The 11,556-nt window shown below is 38.2% G+C and overlaps 2 protein-coding genes across 2 annotated transcripts; both read left to right on the forward strand.

The window, feature by feature from the left end:
- Positions 1-2,609: 2,609 nt before the first annotated feature.
- LOC137169917 (trace amine-associated receptor 1-like) lies at positions 2,610-3,491 on the forward strand. Its single transcript, XM_067573344.1, has 2 exons — positions 2,610-2,832; positions 2,905-3,491. The coding sequence occupies exons 1-2, from the start codon at positions 2,610-2,612 to the stop codon at positions 3,489-3,491; spliced, it is 810 nt and encodes a 269-aa protein (XP_067429445.1).
- A 3,750-nt stretch (positions 3,492-7,241) lies between these two features.
- On the forward strand, positions 7,242-8,222 carry LOC137169711 (trace amine-associated receptor 1-like). The gene has a single exon (XM_067573033.1). The coding sequence runs from the start codon at positions 7,242-7,244 to the stop codon at positions 8,220-8,222; it is 981 nt and encodes a 326-aa protein (XP_067429134.1).
- The last annotated feature ends 3,334 nt before the right edge of the window (positions 8,223-11,556 follow it).

Genomic DNA, 11,556 nt, shown 5'->3' on the forward strand with positions numbered 1-11,556 from the left:
CTCTGCATTCTGAAACTTACAAGCATGTTGCACTTCTGGACTATCGGTAATGCCACAGTCCTGTACGTGTTTTACATTTGACTGCTAATGGAGAATACTTTGTGACTTCTTAATTGGGGTACTTTGTGACTTCTTAATTGGGGTATTTGCAACCTGCTTAAAGGTTTCTACAATTTAACATTAGATTTCTGATATATGTGATTTAGGTTGATTAATTATTTAAAAAGAAAATAAAGAGCAAAACAAAGAATTTGACTGTTTTTAAATACAGTACATTACACAGTAGATAGCTGTTTGAAAGTTGCTCATCTGAAAGGGAGCTTTGCTCTGGAAAAAGAACTTTTACTTTGACCTGTACTGCATGGTTGGACCATCACTGATTACATGTAGTATGATTGCTATTTGGGTCAGTTCTTTGAGGTAGGAGAGCACTTTGTTTAGATAAACTCAGATTGTGCATGGGTCGTGGTGCATTGATGAGCTAATAGAGCAGACAGTCACAATGCCAGTTTTAGTGTGAGCCACACCTGAATGGAGTGTCATTTTCTGCAAAATCAATGTGCAAGACCAATGCCAGCCTCTCCTATATTTTTCTTCAGGGTTCTCAGAATACTATAGGCATAGTAAATTGTTATGGCATGCTAGCAGCGAATGAAAACACATTGTTTAACCATAAAACAACCTCAGAAACTAGTGAAAATGACAAAGTGGAGGCAGGCAGAGAGAGAGAGAAAGTTACAATAGCCGTGAGAGACCACCTGTGACCTGCTACAGTACCTCCTCCGGTGCTGCTCACTCCTGGCAGTCAGTGTTGCCAGATGCGACTGTCAAAATGTAGCCCAGTCAAAGCTTAGAACCTGCCCGGTCATTGTAAAAGTAGCCCAATTTTAAATTTTCATTTAGGAAAGAGTTTATACATTACTCTGTGCTGATGTAAAAGTAAAAGTTTTTTAGAAAATGCTATATTAAACATTTAAAGTTTTTACTCATATGAACATGGGGACAATATTTTGGCATTGTTAGCAGTCGGCAGCCTGAGAGGGAGCCCTGGCACTGAGCCATGATAACGTATCTCCTGAAAGAACTCCATTACAAGCAAAGGAGTTTCACTCAGATCTGGTAGGAACAGTACTCCTGAAATATTCTGTCACTTAAAGAAAAAGTTCACAGTTGAGGTAATCATTCCTCCTGTGAATGCTGACCATTAGAAGATCCCCTCCAAAAGTGCTTTCATTCTAAGTCTAAGACTGTAACCTTTGAAAATATCCACTTAATTACCACTACTTTGGACCACTGAAGCCTCATATTAGTTTTGGATACATTTTTGAACACATTTTTGCACAAAACAAGGACATTTACATTGAATGCACATAGTATGAACAGGAGGAATGACTCCAGCAAGCCAATCATTTCTCAATGTCCATGTAGGCATCTGACTATTGTTTAAGAAAGACTGAACCTATCCTTTAAAAGCCAACGTTTTGTAGGCGTTTCCTATAATCCCTGGCTTGTTGCTTTTTTTCTCTCTAGATGTGAACTGTGTAACTAGTTTTTCTGGAATTCTCTTATCTTTCTGGAATACTTTTTTGGTCAGTTTTCTGAGTTAACCACAGTATTTGGGCATCATCTGCTATCTCTACCATCAATGTGCTGAATGTTATTGATTTTTAACTCAAAGAACTAAACTGGGATTTCTATTAATAGTGTGTCGTTCTTAAAAATGATCAGAAGTGTTTGTAGTATGCACACAACTTGACATTGGCCTTCTAATGTTACACGTCCACACCTAGCCTTGCTACTCCATAGCCCCACCAATAAATAACACAGTCCCTAACTAACCCCAGCAAAAAACAATCTCTGGCACTGCCTATGCAGAACACCAATGTGACACAGAAAAAACCCTTTCCCAAATGAAAATTAAAAATTGGGCTACTTTTTGACAAATGGGTGGGTTCTAAGCTTTGATTGGGCTACTTTTTGTCAGTACTATCTGGCAACACTGGCCTAGGATCAGGTTCAGATTGAAAATTGAGTATTTGATCAGCCAGGGACTTTTTTGGTTCATGTTCCAGTTCAAGACTATGTATTTTGTATTGCAAATTGTAAATCTTAATGTGTGCACGCACAAACACACACACACACACAAACAAAAAGTATATTATTACTCATATTGCATGCAAACAGAATGTAGTATACCACATCTGATTGGACACGAGAAGTATTGTATTAATTATGGTAATGAGACAGAGGTTGATTAATAAAATGCCAAGTTCAGAGGTTCTGCAGAGGCACAGTGAATAAGGACATACATCAACACTGATGCTTTGACTAACTTGAGGCACATGGTATGGTACTTAATGACCTACAAATTATGTTCTATGGAAAGTCTTTGTTTCTTCAGAAATATAATTTATGTTGTACACATGCTGAAGTAAATATGCAAGTATTCAAAAAGTTTTCTCAGTATAATTGATTATTAATAGATAACTGAATTACAGGAATCCAGAAGTATGGAACCAGAATCGACTGACAAAGGTACTTATGTCATTAATGGCATGCATCCTTGCTATGATAATACATCTTACATATTTGCAAGCAACCCTTCCATGATGTGTGTATTATTATATATTTTCCTTGGTTTGTTGTGTGTTGTCACAATATGTGGAAACCTTCTTGTAATAATCTCCGTCATTTACTTCAGACAGCTCCACATCCCAACTAACTACCTCATCCTCTCTCTGGCTGTAGCTGACTTGCTTGTTGGTGTTTTAGTCTTTCCTTTCAGCATGATGTTCACCGTAACTTCATGTTGGTATTATGAAGGTTTATTATGTAAAGTACGAGGCAGCTTTGATGTAACACTGAGCACAGCCTCTATTTTGAATTTATGTTGTATTTCTATTGACAGATATTATGCAGTGTGTCAGCCTCTCTCTTACAAAAGTAAAATAAATGATCGTGTTATTGGGATAATGATCTTTGTGAGCTGGAGTGTTTCTGCGCTAATTGGAATAGGCATCATAATTGCAGGATTTAATCAAGGAAAATGTGAAGAAAGTTGTATAATTGATGCTCTAATATCAACCACTCTGGCATGTATTTTTTCCTTTTATGTCCCAGTGATCATAATGCTCTGCATCTACCTGAAGATTTTTCTCGTTGCACAGAGACAGGCACGTAGCATTCAGAGCACAAAGTCTGGAGCAACTGTCAGTAAGATGGAGAGAAAGGCCACCAACACTCTTGCTATAGTTATGGGAGTTTTTATTTTATGTTGGACTCCTTATTTTCTTTGTATCATCTTTCAGCCTGTAACATATGATCTAACTCCAATTGCTGTGATAGAAACACTTAACTGGCTTACGTTGTCTAATTCGATGCTCAATCCATTCATTTATGCTTTCTTTTACAGCTGGTTTAGATCGGCTTTCAGAATGATCATTTCTGGAAAAATATTTCAAGGTGATTATGCCAACTCAAAACTCCTTTGACGTATTGTTTTGAATGCTTACATGTAACTTAAATTTGACAATAATGATAAAGGTTGAAAAAAGGTTGATAGATTTCAGTCAGTAAAAATGTTAGACATTAATTTCAACAAAATAACATGCAGATTACAGATAAGATTGGAAAATATAAAGAGTTTTATGAAAGAAATTTATTGTTACCATCCTTACTCAGACAGGGCATTCAGTTCTCTGGTAGTCTTTTACCGAAACCTCTCATACCACAGACAGACCCTGCCTCAGAGTCTCAGCTCACTCAGTGCCTAACAAGGAATGAAGTAACACGTTGACAACTGTCTCAAGTTTCTGGTGTCAATAATCAAATGCTCATGCTGAATCCTTCATAGAGCAACTACACTGTAAGTGATAAGAAGTCAAAATCCTTGTTTCCTGCAAAAATTAACTCTAAAGTTTAACTGAAGCCAATATGTTTGAGTTAGTCAAATCAAGTTAGTGATTACTAAAGTTAGTCCTCTGAACAAATTTCTTCAGCCAAATGTAAAATGAATGCTGTGGATTTTGACTTCCATCTCTCATACTATAGTTGTGCTTTGAAGGGATCTCTTCATGACCAGGACAGGAGGAATGATTAGGGGGATCAATAACTGTTATGTACACATGAGCATGTGAGTATTTTTTCAAGACAGATCTGAAAAAAATCTAATGCTATTTCTTAAAACATGTCAAATTGCTGAAGAAATAAAGTACTGACAACAGCTTAAAACCCAATCACTTTTCTCTCTCTTCACTGGGAATAACATAATCTATGAATCTATATCTAAATACAGAGATGTCTCAGACCCTGTTCATCACAACTTGTCTAATTAGGCTGTTGTGAAAATGCCGAGCGGCAACACAAAACATATTATGTAAAATGAAAAAGAAAGCTGAGCGCTATCAATCATGTGTGGCTGCAAAGTCTGTTACTGAATGCTGTTTGTGGCAAAAATAAGTTTTATTGACCTGGGGGATAACTCGCTTACTGTAGTAGAAACACATTATGCCAAACAATGTGGGCTTGGTGTTAGAAATGATGGCTTTTTGAGAGCTTTTTATCCACAACACATCTCAAAATTATTCCCACAGAAGTCACAGAAACATCAACATCAACATCTTGCAACTTAAGTATGTCACTGAGCCTCCTCCTCATCATCCCCCGGTCAAAATCAGAGAGGGCACGTTGAACCTAATCCACCCAGAACAGTGTCCCGCAACCACTTCAACAATCCGGAAATAAGACAAGAGTTCACTGTTCCTCCTCCCAATTCTACGAAGGTCCTTAAAGATTCAACTGATGTGGTAAAATCAGAGGCTAGACACAATGATGTGATACAGCTGGAGTTGAAAGTCAAGAATGTGCAAAATCATATTTCTGTTACTGTTGACAATGAGGGTGGCGACGCTATCCGGCCAGTTTTTGAAGGCTTACTAGAGCAGCTGGTACAATCAAACACAAATATCGCATCAGACGCTAGCCTAGAATTAATTGTTCAGGTGGTATGGAATCCCAGAGGTGGCGTTAAATGAAAGATGGAAAAAATGCACATTGTTCACACTGTATATTGTAGACAATAGGAACTTCATCGCCATCATCTTAGCTCATCTAATCCATTCTAAACTCACTGATAGCCAGACCATAGAATGAGGGAGAGAGTTGCAATGTCTTGCAATCAGATACCTACAACCTAGTGATGTCAGCAAATATGAAAATATTCTGAAACGTAAAATTGTGGTGTTTTACAGAAGCCCTGAAGACTGACCCCTCTCTCAATTTGAGACCGACTTCTCTGAATGTCCTAACCCTGTTTCTTTTCATTCCAAAACCACTACTATGGAATAAAAATTCTGAAAGCCTTTATAGGGGCCAAATACGTCTGTAATTGTTACCGAAGCTACGAGAACAACATACACCAACGTGAAGGTTACTGCTCCACCTGCAATGACCCTGCTTGTATTAATCACATTCCAAGTTTACAGTCAATTTTTATTGTTTAGAAATAAGAAAAAAACAAGAGCAATCTAAATCTGCAAACATTTGTAAATATTTAAAAAACAAGATCAGAAACATTTTTAATTATTTAGAAATAAACAAGAGCAGGGTGAAATAAAACTTGCATCTCACAAGTTGTAACAATCTTTAAACCTTTAAATACAAAGACAACACTTGTTCAAAAGATAATCCACAGGCCCGATGGCAGAGATGATAAACGCAGTGTTGACCACATGCAGTGGACAGGGGGTGTTGAAGCTGACAATCATGATATAATATTTTTTTAGAATGGTTTTGCAAAAACTGAAAGATGCTTGAGGGGTAATGAGCAAAGTCTGGCGGGAAACCGTAAGAGTCAAAAAAGGTGGCTATGCCGTCCTCTTCCAGAGTCAAAGATAACCAGTGCTCTCTGGGCATGTGTGCAGGGTGCGTGTTGACGATAGAGTGGGCAGGCAGTCTAAACAAACAACTCAGTAAAAGCAGCTGGACAGAAGCCCATATGCTGTAAAATACGTCTCCCAGCAGATGATGCAGAAGACTTTCCAGTTGATGATTATTCATTTTTTTTCACTTATTCAGAATGAAATGAGGTTGTTTTTTTTTTTTTAAATAATAATCCACCAACACCTGACTTTTAGAGTTGATCTCCAGAATGGAATCATAGCAGGTGTAGACAATAAAGTGGTGGTATGCAGAAAGGTTAATCTGAATCTCATTTCCAGTCTTAAATTCCCATTGGAAACGGGGGACAAAGTGTCATTGTCTTTGCCTGGGTTCAGAGTAAACACAAACATCCGTTGTTAAATTCTCCACGGTTGATGCTCAGAGGTAAATCCTTAGGATGTCTCCCCATAGTGATAAACATGTTGTAAAACTCTGACCGAAATCCTGTGGTTTAATTAGGGTTGTAAAGCCTTAGCCAGACCCTGTCTGCCCTCCTGACAAGGCCAGATATTCCACGCGGTTGTGGATAAAATTGAGGGGTGACAGGTTTCTTCTCCATGTGAAGGCTTTTTTGTGTACCATGCCCAAAACCATGTATTTGGGCATAGTGCCCAGAAAGAGATTCTCCTGGTGACCTACTCTGGAATTTTCCGGGATGTTTTCACGTTGAGGCGTGACAGGGGGTAGAATGCGTTACCCTTCAAATCCAAATGGATGGGTTCTAAGCTTTGATTGGGCTACTTTTTGTCAGTACTATCTGGGAACACTGGCCTAGGATCAGGTTCAGATTGAAAATTGAGTATTTGATCAGCCAGGGACTTCTTTGGTTCATGTTCCAGTTCAAGACAATGTATTTTGTATTGCAAATTGTAAATCTTAATGTGTGCACGCACAAACACACACACACACACACACACACACACACACACACACACAAACAAAAAGTATATTATTACTCATGTTGCATGCAAACAGAATGTAGTAAACCACATCTGATTGGACACGAGAAGTATTGTATTAATTATGGTAATGAGACAGAGGTTGATTAATAAAATGCCAAGTTCAGAGGTTCTGCAGAGGCACAGTGAATAAGGACATACATCAACACTGATGCTTTGACTAACTTGAGGCACATGGTATGGTACTTAATGACCTACAAATTATGTTCTATGGAAAGTCTTTGTTTCTTCAGAAATATAATTTATGTTGTACACATGCTGAAGTAAATATGCAAGTATTCAAAAAGTTTTCTCAGTATAATTGATTATTAATAGATAACTGAATTACAGGAATCCAGAAGTATGGAACCAGAATCGACTGACAAAGGTACTTATGTCATTAATGGCATGCATCCTTGCTATGATAATACATCTTACATATTTGCAAGCAACCCTTCCATGATGTGTGTATTATTATATATTTTCCTTGGTTTGTTGTGTGTTGTCACAATATGTGGAAACCTTCTTGTAATAATCTCCGTCATTTACTTCAGACAGCTCCACATCCCAACTAACTACCTCATCCTCTCTCTGGCTGTAGCTGACTTGCTTGTTGGTGTTTTAGTCTTTCCTTTCAGCATGATGTTCACCGTAACTTCATGTTGGTATTATGAAGGTTTATTATGTAAAGTACGAGGCAGCTTTGATGTAACACTGAGCACAGCCTCTATTTTGAATTTATGTTGTATTTCTATTGACAGATATTATGCAGTGTGTCAGCCTCTCTCTTACAAAAGTAAAATAAATGATCGTGTTATTGGGATAATGATCTTTGTGAGCTGGAGTGTTTCTGCGCTAATTGGAATAGGCATCATAATTGCAGGATTTAATCAAGGAAAATGTGAAGAAAGTTGTATAATTGATGCTCTAATATCAACCACTCTGGCATGTATTTTTTCCTTTTATGTCCCAGTGATCATAATGCTCTGCATCTACCTGAAGATTTTTCTCGTTGCACAGAGACAGGCACGTAGCATTCAGAGCACAAAGTCTGGAGCAACTGTCAGTAAGATGGAGAGAAAGGCCACCAACACTCTTGCTATAGTTATGGGAGTTTTTATTTTATGTTGGACTCCTTATTTTCTTTGTATCATCTTTCAGCCTGTAACATATGATCTAACTCCAATTGCTGTGATAGAAACACTTAACTGGCTTGCACTGTCTAAGTCGATGCTCAATCCATTCATTTATGCTTTCTTTTACAGCTGGTTTAGATCGGCTTTCAGAATGATTATTTCTGGAAAAATATTTCAAGGTGATTATGCCAACTCAAAACTCCTTTAACGTATTGTTTTGAATGCTTTCATGTAATTTAAATTTGACAATAATGATAAAGGTTGAAAAAAGGTTGATAGATTTCAGTCAGTAAAAATGTTAGACATTAATTTCAACAAAATAACATGCAGATTACAGATAAGATTGGAAAATATAAAGAGTTTTATGAAAGAAATTTATTGTTACCATCCTTACTCAGACAGGGCATTCAGTTCTCTCATATTTCTGTTACTGTCGACAATGAGGGTGGCGACGCTATCCGGCCAGTTTTTGAAGGCTTACTAGAGCAGCTGGTACAATCAAACACAAATATCGCGTCAGACGCTAGCCTAGAATTAATTGTTCAGGTGGTATGGAATCCCAGAGGTGGCGTTAAATGAAAGGTGGAAAAAATGCACATTGTTCACACTGTATATTGTAGACAATAGGAACTTCATCGCCATCATCTTAGCTCATCTAATCCATTCTAAACTCACTGATAGCCAGACCATAGAATGAGGGAGAGAGTTGCAATGTCTTGCAATCAGATACCTACAACCTAGTGACGTCAGCAAATTTGAAAATATTCTGAAACGTAAAATTGTGGTGTTTTACAGAAGCCCTGAAGACTGACCCCTCTCTCAATTTGAGACTGACTTCTCTGAATGTCCTAACCCTGTTTCTTTTTATTCCAAAACCACTACTATGGAATAAAAATTCTGAAAGCCTTTATAGGGGCCAAATACGTCTGTAATTGTTACCGAAGCTACGAGAACAACATACACCAACGTGAAGGTTACTGCTCCACCTGCAATGACCCTGCTTGTATTAATCACATTCCAAGTTTACAGTCAATTTTTATTGTTTAGAAATAAGAAAAAAACAAGAGCAATCTAAATCTGCAAACATTTGTAAATATTTAAAAAACAAGATCAGAAACATTTTTAATTATTTAGAAATAAACAAGAGCAGGGTGAAATAAAACTTGCATCTCACAAGTTGTAACAATCTTTAAACCTTTAAATACAAAGACAACACTTGTTCAAAAGATAATCCACAGGCCCGATGGCAGAGATGATAAACGCAGTGTTGACCACATGCAGTGGACAGGGGGTGTTGAAGCTGACAATCATGATATAATATTTTTTTAGAATGGTTTTGCAAAAACTGAAAGATGCTTGAGGGGTAATGAGCAAAGTCTGGCGGGAAACCGTAAGAGTCAAAAAAGGTGGCTATGCCGTCCTCTTCCAGAGTCAAAGATAACCAGTGCTCTCTGGGCATGTGTGCAGGGTGCGTGTTGACGATAGAGTGGGCAGGCAGTCTAAACAAACAACTCAGTAAAAGCAGCTGGACAGAAGCCCATATGCTGTAAAATACGTCTCCCAGCAGATGATGCAGAAGACTTTCCAGTTGATGATTATTCATTTTTTTTCACTTATTCAGAATGAAATGAGGTTGTTTTTTTTTTTTTAAATAATAATCCACCAACACCTGACTTTTAGAGTTGATCTCCAGAATGGAATCATAGCAGGTGTAGACAATAAAGTGGTGGTATGCGGAAAGGTTAATCTGAATCTCATTTCCAGTCTTAAATTCCCATTGGAAACGGGGGACAAAGTGTCATTGTCTTTGCCTGGGTTCAGAGTAAACACAAACATCCGTTGTTAAATTCTCCACGGTTGATGCTCAGAGGTAAATCCTTAGGATGTCTCCCCATAGTGATAAACATGTTGTAAAACTCTGACCGAAATCCTGTGGTTTAATTAGGGTTGTAAAGCCTTAGCCAGACCCTGTCTGCCCTCCTGACAAGGCCAGATATTCCACGCGGTTGTGGATAAAATTGAGGGGTGACAGGTTTCTTCTCCATGTGAAGGCTTTTTTGTGTACCATGCCCAAAACCATGTATTTGGACATAGTGCCCAGAAAGAGATTCTCCTGGTGACCTACTCTGGAATTTTCCGGGATGTTTTCACGTTGAGGCGTGACAGGGGGTAGAATGCGTTACCCTTCAATAAGGCCACCGTGTGACCTTAGCGGACTGCAGGGGAAACGGAAACATTTGACAAACAGAGAGATCCCTAATATTCTCAAACAGAAAGTGAATTCGTGGGCTCCCATGAGGCAGAAGGTGTTGGTGGCGTGAGTCAGTTTAATTCTCATATCTACTGAGTTCAAAAGGAGTCTCTTGCAGAAAAATATGTCCTATGGAGAGGACCCAACAGGTGTCTCCCCAGTGTGCATGTGTAGTCTGTCCTCCTCCCAGGTCTCCATGGTGATGGAGGTCACGTGGCTCAGGTATTATTCTGTTCTGGTGGCACCTGTTCTGTTGCTCTCCCTGAGGTTTCTTCCATTTTTTTTCCTGTTAAAATGTTTTTCCTTTATTTGTCAAAGGACAGAAGATGTATTGCTTTACAGACTGTAACGCCCCTGAGGCAAATTTGTGATTTCTGATATTGGGCTATACAAATAAAATTGACTTGACTATAGAGAATGAGGTTGACATCAACACCGTGTTGAATTTTGGGTACGCACCATGTTTAGAGGATCCCGCTGCCTTTCTGTTGGTGAGTTGGAGCTATGAGTTGGTTACTTTTAACAACATGCCTGCATCAATAAAAGTGTGTTCTGCAGCTTTCACATGTAGGTATTTGTAGCATTGTGTACAGGATGTTTAAAGTGAGTGAAGTCCATTGAGAAGTTTAAAGCAAGGCTGTAGACTAAAGTTATTACAGCGAAGCTCACAGTTCAGAGATAGAGCTGATGCAAGCTGAGCTAATACCACAATGATATGAGTAATGTGCTGACTACTGTTTTAAATATGTTTTGCACAGGTAACCCTTGTGAATAAATGTGTTGCACCAGTTTGGACTCAGCCTCATTCTGAACCTAAGCACATTCAAGCTAACTGGCTAAGATTTAGCATTAGCTAATCCTTGTTGCTTTATTTAGCAATCAGCCATCAATTTGTTGCTAGTAACTCATACACGTCTGCCTTTTTGTCACACATTAACGTTGTATTTTTTATGTCCAGCAGTTTACTTTCAATTCACATACATCAATATTATACAATCCACCAGATTACAATAGCTTCCTAAAAAAATATGAAGTTCTTAAATTTTTGACTGCGATTTAACACTGTTGATAACCAGTGATATAACTGAACAATACTCAAGAACCACCCTATTTTAGAACATATTTACTCATGAACAGTTACTACCCTGTCTATGTGAAATATGTAATATTTAAACTTTGGAACATCTTGTTTTATACTTCTGTCTATCAACAGGCCCACAGCCTGCAGTGAAGGGAAGAGCTGCATCACAGTGAGTGATGAAGACCACAGCAGCAACATGGGATGCCTGAA

This window comes from Thunnus thynnus, chromosome 18 (assembly GCF_963924715.1).
Source record: "Thunnus thynnus chromosome 18, fThuThy2.1, whole genome shotgun sequence".
Classification (NCBI taxonomy): domain Eukaryota; kingdom Metazoa; phylum Chordata; class Actinopteri; order Scombriformes; family Scombridae; genus Thunnus; species Thunnus thynnus.

Coding starts and splice junctions, on each gene's coding strand:
- LOC137169917 (XM_067573344.1), top strand. CDS start 2,610: ATGTGTGTATTATTATATATTTTCCTTGGTTTGTTGTGTGTTGTCACA. Junction 2,833..2,904: donor GTATTATGAAGGTTTATTAT/GTAAAGTACGAG, acceptor GTATTTCTATTG/ACAGATATTATGCAGTGTGT.
- LOC137169711 (XM_067573033.1), top strand. CDS start 7,242: ATGGAACCAGAATCGACTGACAAAGGTACTTATGTCATTAATGGCATG.